Below are 19,141 nucleotides of genomic sequence, written 5' to 3'. Positions count from 1 at the left end.
TCTTAGCCATTGCTCTTGGCCAGAACTAGGGCTCTGACCCGCATCTACCCAGGGAAACCACAGTCCACAACTGTCCAGTTGTCTTGGAATGAAATGCACTGTCTGGAATTTCCAGGAAGAAAACACATTTAATCATTGGATAACATGCTCACAGGTAGGCAAGCGAGGCTGTGCTCCCTTGTCACTGATGAGCTCCCCAGTCCCCACCAAGGTCAACTGTCCCACCTCATTCTTCCCCACATCATGTGAGTCACTGCTGTGCTTATAAAGATAAGTCCAAGAGTACAACCACTTTATCTTCCATAGAAACACAAAGTGGACACGCTTTTCCATTATGCTTGATTCTGTAACGAAAGGTCTGGGAAGTGAGTGTAACATGAATTCATTCCTTCCGCCTCAGCAGACAGATGGATAGAGACATTCCAGTTTGTTTCCAGTCTTTTGTCTTCGGAGCATTTTTGGCATTTCCTTCAGGAAACTGGAGGTTGTGACCTAAGGTTTCCTTAGTGAACACGCTTCTGTTTCCCACAGTTAACTTTACCCAGAAATGACATCTACTCTATTAGGTGAGGTTTATCTTCGTGTCCCAACTGTGTCCTGTGCATATTCAATGACACTTGAAAGCACAAATTCTGAAAGTTAACAATAGCACTGAAGAGGCAAACACACCAAAGTACTTCTATGTAACCCCCAATGAAGATGGAAATATCAAAACAAGAATTAAAAATTTTGTGAGGCTTGCCATTTTATAGTTGGAGAAATTGACTAGGGATGTTAAAGCTTTCAGATACTATGAATCAAAAATTTTCAGAGAAAAGAGGTATGCTATTCAGCCAACATTCTACAACTTGTAACTTTATTCTAATGTACAGTTTTATATTGTTCAGTGGGTAGACTGGGAGAAGCCAAGACAATGTCCTGAAAGAATTAAGTAATTTGATATAATCTCCCATAGCCATATCCCCACTTCCCCAGTATGTTGATGGCAAGCCAAGAATGTAAGCTTCTAGGGATGGGTGTGAACTGACCATTGAGTGTCATAATTTAACTTTGATTTACAACCATATTGTTGTACATTATTTCTTTTAAAACTCACGTTTTAAGACAGAATTATTGTACTTAATTTAGTTTGGCTTGAATGTCATTTAAAACTCAAACAATTACATTTACTTGTCAATGTGGTATTTAGAAGCTGGTGGTTTTCATCTCATTCTTTACTACTCTTCAATGTTAAGTTATTGAAGTTTCTCTTCCTGAAAAAAAAAAGTGGTTTCTAAACAAACCACATTCTTTTTTCACACCCTAGTTTATCAGGGTAAAATCCTCTAAAGAATAACAGAAATTTGCCTTTAACTGATTCTGAAGAGGCACATAGTCAAATAGAATGTCTTAATAATTATTTTTTTAAAAATGCTCTTCACAAAGGAATCTTTAAAAAAAAATCAGTTTATTAATGTTTAAAAGTTGATAAAGCTATGTGCAAAATGATCCACATTGTCAGAAACCTATTAAATACTATTTTTTTTTTTTAAAAAAAGACATTTCTCGGTTTAATTGCACTGGAAACCACACTAAACAGACACCAATATATTTTTATTCTTTGCGACATTTATACACATCTTCAATTAACTATTTAATGTACTGAAAAACTTCTTATGTTCCCTATCAGTTAAAGTAATGCTTTAAGGGCACAAGAGGATGGTATTTTCTGAAGAAATACACATTCAATGGTGTTAACACAGGTTAGGAAAATCCAATAAAATGTTGAAACAAATACATTCAAAAATTATTAAAAAAGTACTTTTAACACAACAAAATACAGCCATCCTGTTGGTTGAAATGATTCACACAACACTCTGAAAGAAACATCAACGAAAGTGCCAAAGACAGATGCTGTATTTGTTAGACAAATTCGTTAAGAAATCTTTCTTGGTTTACAAAGTCACCCCCCAGTCAGTTTTCACCTTGTTTTGCTTGTTTGTTTCTCCTATGACACTAAGGATCCTGGCTGATGTCATTTAAATAAATTGGACTTCCTAATGCAGTTTTCAGCCATGGTGGATATACTGTAATACATTTCATTGCAAAGGTTTTTTTTTTTTTTTTAAAGTGACTGCAACTAAAATCAAAACCACTCATCCAGCTTACGTGGAAACTTTGGCTTCCGCAAGTGAAATTGCTTTACATTTCCAAACCATCTCCACCACAGTCTACCTGCTGGACACAGCCTACCTGCTACACATCATCAAGAAATGGACCGTGCCACACTCCCAACTCTGAATGCCAGGTAGTTAAAATATAAAGTAAAGGAATTCTGAGGAGGGGTGTGAAGGGGAAGGGAGGGTAGGATATGCAGAGCATACCTAGCGAAGCAGAAGTGCACACACTCACTTGGGCTGGAAACTAAAGTGAAAGAAAACATCTCCTCAAAGCTCCCAACAGAGACGCTTTCACACGGGGACATTAGTCTTTGAGGAGGGGCCAGATGAACCCTTCAGGAGCTTGACAATGCTAGACCTTTGGCTCAGTGCAAAATCAAAGCTCCAGCGAGGGGAGGAAATAGATTCCAGGCGAGGACCTGATCTCCACCCTTCCCAGTGCATTGTTCACAGGAACTAAGTCTACCCACCAACACCAGGCACCACCAGGCTGTTCTTAAGCTCCCCCTCCCTCCCTCTGGCTTGAGACAGCTCCTGCCTGGCAGCAGCAGAGGCACAGAGTTGTTGGGTTTTTTTCCAAACACTGGGGTGGTGGGCAACCATGCAAGCTCCCCATGGGTCAGCAGTTTTCACTTTTAGGAAGAAGAGTTGACGTTTCCAGAAGACATAATGGTCTCTGGGTTATCCCCATCATCCTTCTGAGGGTGGGAGGAGTTGTCTGACTTACTGCGGCTGAATTCCATGCCGGCGATGATGGGTCGTGTGAATTTGCCGGCGGAGTCTCCGCTGGGGCACTTGCAGCAGGACATGATCCGGACGAAGGCCCGACGCATCTCCTTGTTGGACAAAGTGTAAATGATGGGGTTGGTGCCAGAGTTGAGCACAGCCAACACCAGGAAGTACTCCGTTCTGAAGAGGATGTCGCAGGTCTTCACCTTGCAGCCCACGTCCAGCAGAAGCAGGATGAAGAGTGGCGCCCAGCAGGCGATGAAGACGCCCAGGACGATAATCACGGTCTTCAGCAGTGCCAGCGACTTCTCAGAGCTGCGGCTGGCCTTCGAAATGTTCTTGCGGAAAGTCAGACGGCGGCTCCGAGTCCTGACCAAGGAGTAGATCCTGCAGTACAGGATGACGATGGAGAGAAGGAGCAGAGTGAAGACCGTGGTGCAGAAGAGGATATAGTGCTTGTGGTAGAGCGGCAGCACTGTGGAGCAGCTGGGCAGCGTGCTGATGCAGTTCCAGCCCATGATGGGCAGGCCCCCCAGGATGAGGGAGATAACCCAGCAGGCACTGATGAGCAGGAAGGAGCGGAACCTGTTGCTCCCATTGTGGAGTTTCATCTTCAGCATGGTGATATAGCGCTCAATGGCAATGGCTAGGAGGCTGAACACGGAGGCAGACAGGGCCACAAACATACTCCCTTCCCGCAGAAACCACTGGGCGGGGGTTAGCTTGTAGGTGGTGGCCCCAGACAAAAGCAGGTTGGCTGTGTAAGCCACTCCTGCCAACAGGTCTGAGAGGGCGAGGTTGCCAATAAAATAGTACATGGGTCGGTGGAACTTCTTGGTTTTCCAAATGGTCAGCAAAACAAAGATGTTCTCTAGGATGATAAAGCAGCAGATGAGAATGAACACCACTGAGATCAGTTTAATGCCGTTTTCCTTGTCCGCGCCGATATTCAGCTTTCCCGTGTAGTTATAATGCCGGACGATGATGTCGTAGTTGACATAGTCGGAGACAGAGCTGCGGAGGGCCTTGACCAGAGGGATGTTGGTGGACCCCATGATGCGCGCTGTCCCCAGGAGCCCGGGGCGGTACTTCTCCAGATGAACGCTAGAGGGCGAGGCGGAGAGAGCCTTCACTGGCAGCGGGGGTGGTTGAGCGAGAGAGATCCAGGCTTTTTTGTGCAGCTTTTCCGTGGCTGGAGAGAGCCTCAGAAACCGCAGCCTTAAACAAATCACAAAGAGAGAGTCAGGGAAAAAGCCACAGCACACTGGCGTCATTCATTCTAAGAAAGGTACTGCTCCAGTTTTCTTGCTGTTGATTTGTTTTAAAGAAACTTGGGGAGAGTGCAGGAAGAAGGATTAAAGAAAACAAAAAAGAAATCAAACTCTCATTTCTTGCAAAGAAAAAAAAAAAAAAAGGAAGAAGGGGAAGAAAGAAAAGGAGAAAAAACAAAAATGTACCCAAACTGAAAATTCCGACGCGACAAGACGAAAATCGCCCCCTATGGTTACATCCACTTAAATGGAAAATGGGAAAATTGGAAAAGTGAACCCCATTTATCCCCACTCTTGCCTCCTCAACCCCCCCCCCCCACCTCCGCCCAACGCTGCTCCCACCCCACAAGGTTTCCAGCCGCAGTCGAAAGAGTCTCTGAAGCGTTCACCCGCTCGGCGGCGGGCTCACCACCAGCTTCTGGTCTCTCCTTCGAAGAGCCTCAACCGCCAATGTGAGGGCGGAGACGCACACCTCTGCCCTCCACCACCACCCAGCTAAAACCACCTCCTAATTGCCATGCAAGAAATTAGGTTTGCACGAAAACCATTTGACAGCGTCAGTCACTTTTTGGGCTCTATTAATAACTCCCTAGGAGCAGGTGTGCTTAGGGTCCGAAGGCGCAGCATGGTGTGGGCAGCCAAGCCCGCCCTGGCCTTGCGGTAAACAGGAAAGCTTAGCGCCTCCGTGAAGCAACAGCCTTTTCTTTCTTCTTCTTCTTCTTTTTTTTTTCTTGCGAGCCAGTGCAAGAAAATATAAGGGTACTCAGTGAAAATCATTCATAAGATATTGCAATAAATCCCAGAAGTGCCGTACATTCGTTGATTGCAAAAGGAGTATTTTTAGTTACTGTGGATATAGCCAAAACACGCACACAAAAAGAGAAGTTAAACTACAAGTGATAAAAATACATGCCACTGCATTCCAAATTCCAAATGCCAAATTGCTCTCCAGAAACTCACACAAACAGAAGTCTGTCGGTGCATTGCTAAACTAGCGCGGGCAGTTTTATTCACTGCTCTTCCCCAACACGTTGCCTCCTCTCATAGAACTAGAAAGTGTGGGGGGAATGAAACGTGGCACTGGTGATCAGGAGTCTACCCGAGAGTTGTTGAAATGTTTCAAGGTAACGTAGCAAATGCGATAAAAGTGGAGTCATCGAGGCGACAGCAATTCCAGCAATTCCCAGGACTGCAGAGGCAGCTCGCGCCCAGTAGCTCCGCGTTTCCCTCATCTAATTCCACACCCCGCTCGCTCGCCAGTGCAAGTTTAAGCCCTTACCCCACCTCCCCCGGTCTTTGTCTATAGGATTTCCCAGAATAAGCGCCTCTCCTCCGACCCACCACAGCTCCCGCTATCTCCCAACCCCAGACGGTTCTACAATGGGAACTTAACCCTTTTCCAAACTTTGTTAAGTCACAAGTGCGCCAAGAACAATCCGATCCGGTTGGTCTCCTTAGTAGCCCAGAGATGCTTGTTTTCAGCACCCACAGACAGATGTTTTAAAAGTGTTCGTTTTGCTTCATTCCGGTTTAAAAATTTTGTTTCTGCCTCTGAAGACCTCCCGCCGCGATGCTCCTCCGCGCGCACTCCCTACCTGGCTCAGGCTGGACGAAGCTGCGTTCGGGGAGCTCCGGGTCTGCACGGCACGCTCGGCATCTTGCTGCTGCCCCCGACTGAGCGCGCCGCGTTCTCAACTTACTCGAGTCGGGGTCCCCTCCCTCCGCAGCCGCGCACTCCAATGGCCAGCGCGCTCGCCGCGGCCCGGCCGACCGGTCAGCTGAAGTCGCCGAGCGCCCCGCTGAGGCTGAGTGGCTTCTTTAGGAAGAGACAGGGAGGAGTGAGTGCCTCAACCCCACACGCCCTCCGCCCGCGGCTGAAGACCGTGATCAGTGCTGCTGAGACTCACTGTCCAGGAAAGATCTGGGGCAGAAACACACATACAAGAAGAACCCCTCCTTCCCCACAGGCAACCAAAAAAAGAAAGAAAAAAAAAAACCCGAAAAGGGGCGGAGCCTGGTGCCCCCAGGACTCTTAATGTATAAATCTCGGCCCTCGCGCTGAAATCCGCCGCTCCTGGGCGGTGGAGACCGTTCTCCCGCGCCTTAGAAAAGGGAGGAGGTGAAGAGCTGTTGGAAGCTTTTCTCCAGAAAAGTCTTAAGGGACAGAGGACGGCCTGGCGTGGGTAGTGCACCTCTCTGGTCCCCCAGCCCCGCAGCCCTTGGGGGATTGGAGTCCGGTGATTGTGGCCGGGCTCCGCCCTCCTCTCCGGCCCCGGCCGCGTCTGCGGAGGCAGGGGAAACAGGCGCCGCGACCCCGCGAGTCCCGGCTGCGTTCTGGGGGAGGAGAGGCTGGGAAGGGGCTGCCAGAGGTATGGAGGAGGAGAGCAGCCTGGGAGGGAGAATGGCCCGGGAGGTTCCTCCCCTTCTGCCCGCCTCCATCTCTCACCCCCATCCCGCTGCTGCCTCGAAACTTGCGGTCTGAGGGGCAGAAAGTGGCTTTCTCGGGGCGCGCAGTGAAATGGGCCAGCTCCAGGCGAGGTGTTGGGCGGGGGTTCCCCTCACTCAACTGGGCGCAAAATCAGGCCTTGTGTCCTAGATTCTGGCCAGTGGTGAGGTCTTTGAGGAGGTGGGCAGCTGCCGGGGCCCGAGAGATTTAAACAGCTGGGCAGCTCAGGAATTTCCAAAGGGGAAGAGCTGCCGGGCCCGATCAGCCTGGGGCCCGCAGCTACCCAGCTCGGGGCCAGCGCGCTTCTCTCCCTTTCTACTTGAGAGGCCCCCAAGCCTCAGTGCTCACAACTCGCCCACTCTTTCCTTTCCCTTGGATGCTACTTCAGAACGTGAGACTGCGAGGCGGCCTTGGTCAGCTCCGCCTAAATGATAAGCTGAGAGCACTTCTGACGGCCCGCCTGCTTCAAAGACGGTTTCCACCCAGTTCCTGGTCGCACTGGCTTCCCATCCTGACAGATGTGAACGCAAAACTTCTCCGTTGTGCAGTTTCAATTAACACAGTACAGACACACCCTGTACCTGAATGACTCAGAAGGAGGCTGAATGAATAAACAACAGACTCCTGTCTTCTGGGATCTTACGACTTTGCAAAGGAAAAAAATCAAATGACAGTTAATACACAGTTGCCCGAAAGCTCTCATCAGCAGCGTTGCACCCAGCACACACCCACAAATTTAACAGCAGTAAGTGCGAACGACATAGAAACTAAGATAACTGTCCTCTATACTCTAGAATAGACTTTGATTGGGTCTGAGAATGTATTTCACTTCAAAGGGAAGATATGTTGTGTCTACTCAGCACAACAAAATGTGTGGACTTGGCAAACTTCACCTCATCCACTAATTTATGAGTTCTTTAAAGGGAAAGGCATTAAAGTAGATTGCACACCCAGACTATATCAGACGTGATAGATTATCTAATTTAACACTACCACTCTATGAAGCAAACATTGTTGGTCATTTTGTTGATGAAGGAAATGTCAGGCAGTTTAAGCCACTAGATGTCCCAGCTAATGAGTGGCTGAGCTAGGTTCCAAAACTCAAATACTGCAGATGCCGTGTCAAATGCCTTCAGTAAACAGTTAAGGTGTTCTGTATGTGTACGACGGTTTGACAAATGAAGTCCTTTAAAACCACTTCTTTCCTGACTATGCAAGTGTTACACATATTAACACATTTAATCCTTACCATGACCCTGCAGGTTAGGTACTGTTAATATCCTAATTCTACAAACAAGGAAACTGAGATCCAAACATATTAAGCAACTTGGTTAGCGTGGGCTTTGACCGTAGACAAGCTGCAGATTCTTAACTGCTGCTCTAAACCACCGCGATAAACCTCAACCATGTCAAAGATTTGTGTGAGGTAAGTCAGTCCTTTTCTTGTGAATAATGTTGGTGAGGACAACGTTCAATATTGATTCAACATTTAGAAGAGCTCAAACACTTTGCAGATGATTACTTAGCAATATTCATCCTTAGTGCACAGCTATGAGATATAAAATATAGATGACCACTCGGGCAAAATTAGAAAGTAGGCAAAGTGATTTGCCACAATGGCTTCCCTGCCAGTTTCAAGTCTCTGGTTCCCACATGTGTCTCTTCCCATTACTCTCATGAGAGCCCCCCAAGAACTGCATCTTCAGAAAGCTGTTAGCCCGGCTTCCTTTCTGCTGCAAGTCCAATGTTCCTCCCTTACTTCCTGGCATGCTGAGGTTACCATCTGATGCCCATCACATTGAGGTTGATCCATTCCAAATTTCTGATTTCAAAGCAGCTTTGCTGTTCTTTATGCATGCTTTAGTGTCTCTCTTTAAGGGTTGCCAGATAAAATACCATTCAATATTTGGGACATATACTGGAAAAATTGTCGTTTTAATCTGCAATTCAGATTTAACTGAGTGAGCTGTATTTTTATTCACTAAATCTGGCAACTCCACTCTCTTTCCTAAAGGCTCCATTCACTTTCCAACTCCCTCTCCTCCCCCTAGTCACCTGTAAAGATCCAACTCTCTCCTTACTCATTTGTTCATAGGAGAATAACTAGCCTCCGACTTCGTGGAGAAAAGAGTATCACCACTTATAAATTTCAGCTTAGTAATAACTTCACCCACCCTAACCTCCTTCCCACAGCTCTGCTCCTTCTCTTGCCTGTATCACCATGCTGCTTCCTCCAAAATTTCTAAGACAATTATTCCTTCTCTCTTTTGTATTTTCAGCTCTTTCCCTCTGATGACTCTTCACTTGAAACTTACCTTAATATTTATGTGTTTCCTGTACCAAAAACTCACTGTCTACCCCTCATACTAGGTCCCAGAATCTCTCTCTTCTCTTGTTTGCCAACATTCAAAACTATGTAATGGAATATGGTTGAGCTTTGGAACCAGACAGACTTGAGTTCAGCCTTAATTCTGCCAGTTCCTAGCTGTGTGACTTTGGGCAAGTTCCTTTAACTTCCTGGAGCCTCAGCTTCCTCATCTCTAAAATGGTATAGTGATATTTCTTTCAGTCATTGGGAGGATTAAAGAGCTTCATGTGTGTAAAGAGTATTACAGTAAGGGACTTCCCCGGTGGCACAGTGGATAAGACTCCATGCTCCCAATGCAGGGGCCACGGGTTCGATCCCTGGTCAGGGAACTAGATCCCACATGCATGCTGCAACTAAGGAGCCCACGTGTTGCAACTAAGGAGAGGAGCCCACCTGCGGCAACTAAAACCCCATGAAACCAAATAAATAAATACTTTTTAAAAAAACTATTATGGTAAATGTTCACTCTCCCACCACCTCTATCTTTAACTCTATTATATTCACTGCTTTTATTATCTCACTTTCCATCTTACCATTCACGTTCCTTTTTGACTGTAAAATAAAGTTATTTTTAATAAAATTAATGCATGCATATGGTTTAAAAAAATCAAATAGTAGGAAACTCGCAGGGAAGAGCATCAGTTCTCCGAGGCTCCCTGACCCTCTAATCCTCCCAACCACTTTGAAATCTTATTGATGTTCCTTTTCTTATTTATTTATTTAATTTATTTATTTATTTTTGGTTGCACTGGGTCTTCGTTGCTGCACGTGGGCTTTCTCTAGTTGCAGTGAGCAGGGGCTACCCTTCGTTGAGGTGTACGGGCTTCTCATTGCAGTGGCTTCTCTTGTTGCAGAGCACAGGCTCTAGGCACACAAGCTTCAGTAGTTGCAGCACGCAGGCTCAGTAGTTGTGGCGCACGGGCTTAGTTTTGCTCCAAGGCATGTGGGATCTCTGGCTGCCTATTCATATTTCAGACAGAGACACTGAATGCTAATTAAAACTCTGTGGGGAGCTTGTCAATGGAAGGGTGCTGGGTGACCAGGCTGTGTTCTTTTGTTGGAGGGCCCAAAATGTCAATATCTGGAGATCTCTATTCCTAGGCTGGTCAATTTCACTAGACGGGAATTCCAAAATCTCTTGTCTGCCTTCTAATATTTTCCCAAGTGAATCAAGGAAGAGCAGGGAAGAGAAGTAGGGAGAATCTTACCACTCAGTGTTTAGATTTGACTGAATCACAATAATGGGGATCCCCACATACATACTCTCAGCTCAACCCGGTGTCCCAAAGACCCCTCTGATTTAGCCTCCGGGAAACCTCCAGTCTTCTGCTGAAATGGGGGTATTGGTACTTGTCCTGTTGTACAAGTTGGAAATGGAGGGCTGGAGATTTGGCTGCTAATTTTACTTTGATTTTTAAAAATTTGATTTAAAAATCAAAAAGGAAAATGAATGAGAAGTAAGATGCTGAAAGCAATGAGTCTAGTAGGGTTGGAGAGAGGCAGGTAGGAGGTGGTGTATAGAGCATCTTCTCTCTAGTAAATGTTTCACACTCAGTCCTCTTATTTTCAGATCAGCATTTACACCAACTTTTCAGAAATACCTGGAGCTTCCATTTCCTGACCCTAGCTGAGGATCTGTAGTGGGAATTTAACTTGCTTCTAAGATTCCCCTGCTTCTAGCTCAAGTTTCAACTTTCTCTAGTCTGACAAGCCGTTTACACACATTAATTTGTTTTCCAAAATTGTATTGCTTTTTTCAGAGGCAGTTAACCTTGAAGCTAATGTAGCTCAAACTTTAGGGTCCCGCTTCCAAGGTCCTGGAAGGAGTCCTAGCAATATGTCCCCATGGTTATATAAATATTAAAAATAAGACATTTTAACCATAACTGGCTAAGTTTGTTGTCTCTGTCCATTAGGAAGCCTTCTCTATTTCATTTTCTTCTGTGTAGGGGTGGTTTTGGAGTTGCTGTAGGCATTTTTGGGATCTGGCTGGAGGGAAGTTGAGCTGCATTTAGATTGAATAAGGGGAGGAGGGGGCTATATTTAGATCGAGTTTAGACGGATATGTGAGTGAGATCCACAGTTACTTCCATGTTATTACTAACCCTCCTAGTGTAGAACTGATTTTCAGGACTTGCACTGCCCTCCATGGCTACTCATGCTATCACGATATAAAATGCAAGGTCAGTGTCACATAACTCTGAGCCAGAAGCTAGTCTGGGGAAATTCTTCCAGAGATGTCGTGTGTAAATTGTAATTGGAGCATTTGATTCTCACTAATACCTAGTTAAAACAGAAGTTCTCTTCTTTCCAGAATATATTTGATAACTTAGTATGTATAATTATTAAACACATCATATGCTTTTTTCCATTTTTGATGGAATTCACACAAAAAAGATTGATCAGAATTTGTGTATATGTTCAGTATTTGTAGGGTATAACTATTGCAATTTGGAAATAAGTTTAGGATTATTTCAATAAAATATGAGAGAAATTACAGACTCCTCATTTGGGCATATATAACTGTTCAGCATACAGACTTCCACTTAATCAACCTGTTTCTACTGTAGTGTTCCACAGTCAAAATTGTTCTGTTCTATGTATACACGCTACTATATATAAGATAGATAACCAACAAGGGCCTACTATATAGCACAGGGAACTTTACTTAATATTCTGTAATAACCTATATGAGAAAAGAATCTGAAAAAGAATGAATATGTATATGTATAATGGAATCACTTTGCTGCACACCTGAAACTAACACAACATTGAAAGTCAACTATACTCCAATAAAATATTTTTTAAAAAGTCATTCTGTTCTACCCCACAGCTTCTGCCCCAAGGGGAAAGAGACATTCACTCTGGTTATGCAAGGTTAGTGAAGGTCGCAGTATGAGGGGATGAAGATGACTCTAACTGCTTCATTCTTCTTTTTTTTAAAAGATTTTTTCAGCTTTTAATTTTTTAAATGTTTTATGTAGTTGTTACCCCCCCACACACACATATATATATATAAAGTTGATTTACAAGAGTTTAACTTCTTCTAAAGCAGACTTTCTCTTTTCACCTTAACTTTCAACCCCACTTTCAGAGATATCTAAAATTCCCAATTTGGGGCTTTTCTGCAGTTCTATAGCATGACTCAGCTGGTTTTTGGTCTATAGCAGCCTTAGTTTTCTATTTTCCTAATTGTACTAAGTAAATTAGCATCCATCCTCTGCTTTTCAGTTTTCAGAATTTTGTTGCTGTGATCACTTGTCTTTTCCTTCTCTTTGTTTGTTTATGCAAAAAAAAAAAAAAAATCCCTTTACTATTATGTCCCTGAAGTGTAGGAGTAGAAGGAAGTGAAAGTGTTCAATTTACCACCTCTGAAGAGAGGTCATTTCCATTTTCTCTTAAACCCCTGGCAGTCTGGCTTCTGCTGCAGTCGTTCTCCTGAGCTTGCCCTTTCTAAGGACACAAATGACTCTTTAATGACAGAGACAAAGGTCTCTAGTGAATCCTCACTTAGGGGAACTTATTGTAACATTTAGCACCATTGACTTCCCCCTTGTTGAAACTCTCCACTGGGCTCTTCTGTAGTGCTACTCTCTCTCGTTCTCTTCTGACTCAGATTGCTCTTTCCCAGAACTCTTAACTGCCTTCTCCTTTTCTATATGATCTTAAATATCCTTACTCCAGTAATAGGAAATAATTATATAACCTGTATTATGTTCCAGTCACTGTACTAAATAAGCATTTTGTAATAAGTTTGTCCCCTCAACAACTCTACAAGCGAGATACTATTTAAAAACCCATTTTACAGATGAAGAAACTGAGGCACAGAAAGCTTAAGTAATTTGTCCCAGTTCCCAGCTTTTTCCCACTGTGAATATTGCCTCTTCAAATGCTGTATCCTTGGTCTACCCTCTTATTCATTTACCCTTTCTTGGCTTTTCTCATCTACTTCTAGGACTTTTTCTATCACATGTAGACAACTCTGAACTATATATCTCTAGGCCCCCTTTCTCCTAAGCTACAGACTCAATTCGCAAATATTTATTGGAAGCCTCCTTTTGCATGTCTCACACCCACCTCAAGATAAAAATACCCAAGGCCTAGCCATGTCATTTTCACCATTCACTTTTCAGAACAACTCAACCTACTCTGTGTCATACATATCAGTTAATGGCATCCATTCATCTCATCAGACGAGCTAGAACATTGAGTCCATTCTGACTGCTCCTTCTGTCTCACCCTCTATGTGAAATTTGCTGCCAAGACTGTTGTCCTCTGAAGGGGCTTCTGAATTCATTTCCTCACCATCCTTCCAGTGTCATTGTTAGGTCCTTATCCCCTACTTATAATGTCTTCCTCCTAACTGGCCTGACCACCATCAGAGTTGCTTTCCTAAGTGCCTAAGTTCTGTTTTTTCTGCTTATTGAGGGTAGACAGGTAATCTCCATGGGAGGGAAGGGTTCCTTACATAACAGAAGGATAGCAAGATCCCTTCAAGAAACACCACATGTATGTGTTTTACAGATCAATAGACACATACCAAGAGAAACTGAAATCTGTAATGTTCCAAACCACTGATGATTAAGTACTAATCAGAAACTAAGCTAAAGCAATTCTGGAACCATAGAGATAAAAATGGACCTTCATTTATTTATTCAATAATTTGTCATTGAGCACCTACTATGAACCAACAGGCATTCTTCTAGGAACTGGCATTGCAGCCTTGAAAAAGACTGATAAGCTCCCTGATACCATGGAGTTTACATTCCTATACTGAAGACTAATACTAAAGAAATAAGTAAATAAGAAAGTATCAGAAAGTAATGAGAACAATGCTGGGCATGAAGGCAGGATGACGTGGCCTTGAGTTGTTGCTCTGGGTGGCCAGCGTTGGCCTCTCTGAGTGACTGGCATTGGATACCAGTGCACCATGGCAGGCTCGGGACTCCCTGGAATGACATCAGGAAGGCCTGAGTAGAACTCTGTCCTGAGAGCAGCAGGCCCAGTGAGGGGAGCTCTGAAGTAGGCGCCATGGGACCAACCCAGGGGACTCACTCAGTGGCCTAAGACAAGTTTCTACCTCTCTCTGGACCTCTAAAGTCCTTTCTACCTCCAGCTCTCCATTACTTGCTTTCTTGGGTCCTGGGTCCCCCAAAACAATCTTCTACAACTGCTATCTCTTTTTCTCCAGTTTAGGACTTCAACTGCAAGGCCTGGCTGAGCCTCTGCTCCATCTGCCATGGAACCTTGCTTGGCCAGTGGTGAGGAGAGCATCAGGCAGCCAGAGCGTAGGGTGGTAAATGCCGGGAGCAGCTCTCAACAAACACGTGACTGGTGGGTCCCTTAACTCTACCAGGTTGGAGGGTCTTGAGGGACATCGGAACCGCAGAAAAGCCTCTCTAACATTCCATAAGACCACCTTCTCAGGACTTTCCTGATGGCACAAAGGTTAAGAATTCGCCTGCCAATACAGGGGACACGGGTTTGAGCCCTGGTCCGGGAAGACCCCGCATGCCAGAAAGCAACTAAGCCCATGCACCACAACTACTGAGCCTGCATGCCACAACTACTGAAGCCCACACGCCTAGAGCCAGTGCTCCGCAACAAGAGAAGACACCGCAATGAGAAGCCCCTGCTTGCGGCAACTAGAGAAAGCCTTAGCACAGCAACAAAGACTCAACGCAGCATGCCCCCCCCAAAAAAAGAAAAGAAAGACCACCTTCTCCTGAGGAAAGTTTTCTCTTGAGGGAAAGTAATCTCTGTTCAATTGAAGGATTACACATCTGTAAGTAACATGTTAGCAAAATCTAAGTATTCAAGGGACTTCCCTGGTGGTGCAGTGGTTGACTCCATGCTCCTAATGCAGGGGGCCTGGGTTCGATCCCTGGTAAGGGAACTAGATCCCACATGCATGCCACAGCTAAGAGTTCTAAGAGTTCGCATGCCACAACTAAGGAGACAGTGAATTGCAACTAAGGAGCCTGCTTGCTGCAACCAAATAAACAATAAATAAATAAACAATCTAAGTATTCAAGATGAATTTATTAAATAAAGAAAATCAATTAAAATGACTTTATTTTTCTATATAAATTACACATAAATTTATATATGTAATATGTATATAAATTCATATTATATATAAAAATTTATATAAATATATATAAATTTACAGTGAATAAAAATTTCGGAAGGAATTTTGCTTCATATAAACTAAATCAAGAAGTCATTGGCTTTGAAAATCCACTCAATAGATGATCTTTCTCTTGAATCATTTCTCCAGGTATTTTAGAAGCAAAATGAAGACAGATTCTCCAACAAATTTTATGTTATCTAACTCTGTTTTTAAAGTTTCCAAATGTGCCTTATAGGTTTGAAGTTAGCTGTCTTTTACATTTGTATTTTCTTTTATTGTGTCATTTTCACAAGCCTCAAAAAAATCTTATTATTCACATGAATTGCAGAGGTAATTAAGGGCACTCTGGGCTGTAATTTTCTTTCCCAGTTGTGCAGTGCTGAGATAAAACCTAAAGAGAACATCTTGCTCTGCACTGCCCAGCAGAGCAGGCCACGAGGAGGAAGAAGCAGTGATTGCTGCCACATTTGTGTGTTTAAGGAGATTGAACTGAATTGTCTGTACATAAATACGAATTTTAAATTGATAAGAAATCCAAAGGCATTTTAATCTCACAAATTGAAGGTATTATTATACTTTTAAAACAAGTTCACAACTTTTCATTTGTTTGTACCTCCCTACTAAGTAGTAAGCAGGGATTGTCATCCTCATTTACAGGCCAAGTAAAATGCATAGGAAGGAAAGTGAGCTGCCCAAGGTCTAACAGAGAGTCTGTAGCAGAGCCAGATGAGAAATGATAGATTCCTGGCTCCTTACCAGTGCTTGAAGAAGAGTTAAATGAAAATGTTGAAGGGATGAAGGAGAGAAGAAAGAAATGAAAGGAGGGAAAAAGAGAGAAATACTCAACTAGTATTTGCTATTCTATATTACTTACTAATTTGTTTATTGTCTGGCTCTCCTACTGGAGTGTAAGTTCCATAAAGACAGCATGTTGTCTATATCTTTTACTGCCGTATATTATATATTAGTACCTAGCATAGTGCCTGGCACATAGAGATACTCAATAAATACTGACGATGAGTGAATGAATAAATTAAAAGTGTCTCTGATTCATCCTGAATTATGTCAAATGGGATGAACCATTTGAAAGCAGCTAGATTATAAATCGGAGTGTTATTTTGATTTTTTATTTTAGTTTCTAATTATAAAGATATGGAGCTATTGATCCATGAAAAGACATGGAGGGAGCTAAGATGCACTATTACTAAGTGAATAGTAAATAGAATAGTGAATAGAATCACTGTACGATTCCAGCTGCATGACATTCTGGAAAGTTATGGAGACAGTCAAAAGATCAGTGGTTACCAGGGGTTAGGGGGGTGGGAAAGATGGATAGGCAGGGCACAGAGGATTTTTAAGGCAGTGAAACTACTCTGTATAATACTATAATGATGAATACATGTCACTCATTGTACAATTGTCCAAACCCATAGAATGTGCAACATCAAAAGTGAACCCTACTGTAAACTCTGGACTGTGGGGGACAATGATGTGTCACTGTAGGTTCAGCAGTTGTAGCAAAACTCTAGTGGGGGATGCTGATAATGGGGGAGGCTTTGATGTGGAGGTAGATGGTATATGGGAGATCTCTGTACCTTCCACTCAATTCTGATCTAAAATACACTTTATTCTATAATGAGCTATCATCTCACACCAGTCAGAATGGCCATCATCAAAAAATCTACAAACAAGAAATGCTGGAGAGGGTGTGGAGAAAAGGGAACCCTCTTGCACTGTTGGTGGGAATGTAAATTGATACAGCCACTATGGAGAACAGTATGGAGGTTCCTTAAAAAAACTAAAAATAGAACTACTATACGACCCAACGATCCCACTACTGGGCATATACCCTGAGAAAACCATAATTCAAAAAGAGACACGTACCACAATGTTCATTGCAGCACTATTTACAATAGCCAGGACATAGAAGCTACCTAAGTGTCCATTAACAGATGAATGGGTAAAGAAGATGTGGTACATATATACAATGGAATATTACTCAGCCATAAAAAGGAATGAAACTGAGTTATTTATATTGAGGTGGATGGACCTAGAGACTGTCATACAGAGTGAAGTAAGTCAGAAAGAGGAAGACAAATACCGTATGCTAACACATATATATGGAATCTAAAAAAAAAAGAAAAGAAAAGAAAAAAAAATTATCAGAAGAGCCCAGGGGCAAGACGAGAATAAAGATGCAGACCTACTAGAGAATGGACTTGAGAATACCGGGAGAGGGAAGGGTAAGCTGTGACAAAGTGAGAGAGTGGCATGGACATATATACACTACCAAGCGTAAAATAGATAGCTAGTGGGAAGCAGCCGCATAGCACAGGGAGATCAGCTCGGTGCTTTGTGACCACCTAGAGGGGTGGGATATGGAGGGTGGGAGGAAGGGAGATGCAAGAGGGAAGAGATATGGGAACATATGTATATGTATAACTGATTCACTTTGTTATAAAGCAGAAACTAACACAACATTGTAAAGCAATTATACTCCAATAAAGATGTTAAAAAAATAAAGTAAAATACAGTTTATTAAATTTTTTTAATTGAAGAATTTCATAATTTTGTTGCCTCTGTCTAGGGTTCATGTTCCTAGAGACAGTAACTTTAATCTCTCTTTGTTCCATTGTTCCAACTGCACTGAAGAATGCTAACCTAGTCTTTCTGGGGTATCCTGTGGCACTCCAAGTTTTTATCTATATATTTTAAGTCAAACCATCTTAATTACAGCCTCTCATTTTGAGAAAAGTCTGTCCAGCAAGTTTTGCATGATGATGTAAATTTTATTTACATAAATTACAAACAATACAGTTCCTGCAAATTTGTTAATATCAACATGGCAAAATCACATTAATCGTTGTTACGTAGAAAAGGCCGAATCAGATTAGTGAGACATCGAAATAGAAAGTATTGGGACTTCTCTGGCGGTCCAGTGGTTAAGACTCCACGCTTCCACTGCAGGGGGCGTGGGTTCGATCTCTGGTCGGGAACTAAGATCCCGCGTGCTGTGCAATGTGGCCAGAAAAGAAAAAAAAAAGTATTTTAAAAGTAAATTCAGCCTAATTCCATTAAAATTCCCTGAATTACAAGAATGAGGGTGAGCACATATTGTTTAGGGGGTGGCTTTTTTCTTTTTTTAATTTTATTTATTTATTTTTGGCTGCATTGGGTCTTCGTTGTTGCATGCGGGCTTTCTCTAGTTGGCGCGAGCAGCGGCTACTCTTCATTGCAGTACGTGTACTTCTCATTGCGGTGGCCTCTCTTGCTGCGGTGGTCTAGGTGCACGGGGTTCAGCAGTTGTGGCATACAGGCTCCGTAGTTGTGGCTCGCGGGCTCTAGAGCGCAGGCTCAGTAGTTGTGGTGCACGGGCGTAGTTGCTCCGCGGCATGTGAGATCTTCCCAGACCAGGGCTCGGACCCGTGTCCCCTGCACTGGCAGGCAGATTCTTAACCACTGCGCCACCAGGGAAGTCCCAGGAGGTGGCTTTGACTGAATGAAAAGAATGGGTCAAAACCAGCTCTCATATATGTGAGATAAACAAATGCCTCTCAAGGGCTTAAGGGATCTTAACATGTTTACTCAGAGCCCTTAAGAATTGTTTAGATTCAAACAGCTTAGTAAACTTTGTCTTCACAGGTTATTTTGCCCTCAGTCCATCGTGACTCTTATATGTTGCATTGTTTATAACGTTTTAAATCTCTTTTCTGTGGCAGGGGAGAAGTTGATAATTGAACAGAAAGACAAAAGGATAAACAGATAAAGTGACTTGTCTATGGTCCCACAATTCAGTCAAGGATTTTCAACCACTGGAGTTTTCTCTCGATGGTTAAATTCAAATTGCCAAAAACTGAGGAATTTTAGAAGGTTACTCCAAAATAATTACTCCCCTGATGTCCTGCTTATTCGAAATAAAAGTGTACTACTTTAGGTAATATAAGTACTTATATGTTATTATATATATGTCTATATTATATATACATAAGTATGTGTATATTACATATAAAAATAAGCTACTTTAAGTAATGAAAA

General features: G+C 43.2%; 1 protein-coding gene across 4 annotated transcripts; it reads right to left on the bottom strand.

The window, feature by feature from the left end:
• Nucleotides 1-1,428: 1,428 nt before the first annotated feature.
• S1PR1 (sphingosine-1-phosphate receptor 1) lies at nt 1,429-6,507 on the bottom strand. 4 transcript variants are annotated; one of them, XM_032651059.1, is made up of 2 exons: nt 5,755-6,507; nt 1,429-4,106 (listed from the first exon to the last, which is right to left on the bottom strand). In XM_032651059.1, exon 2 carries the CDS (start codon nt 3,941-3,943, stop codon nt 2,795-2,797), a length of 1,149 nt encoding a protein of 382 aa, XP_032506950.1. In that variant the 5' UTR covers nt 3,944-4,106; nt 5,755-6,507; the 3' UTR covers nt 1,429-2,794. The 4 variants fall into 4 exon arrangements, with proteins under 4 accessions (XP_032506950.1, XP_032506957.1, XP_032506963.1 ...); XM_032651066.1 differs by lacking the exon at nt 5,755-6,507 and adding an exon at nt 4,502-4,655; XM_032651072.1 differs by lacking the exon at nt 5,755-6,507 and adding an exon at nt 4,346-4,449.
• Between the last annotated feature and the right edge of the window lie 12,634 nt (nt 6,508-19,141).

This window comes from Phocoena sinus, chromosome 1 (genome assembly GCF_008692025.1).
Source record: "Phocoena sinus isolate mPhoSin1 chromosome 1, mPhoSin1.pri, whole genome shotgun sequence".
NCBI lineage: Eukaryota > Metazoa > Chordata > Mammalia > Artiodactyla > Phocoenidae > Phocoena > Phocoena sinus.
This window is presented reverse-complemented; position numbering and strand designations above follow the sequence as displayed.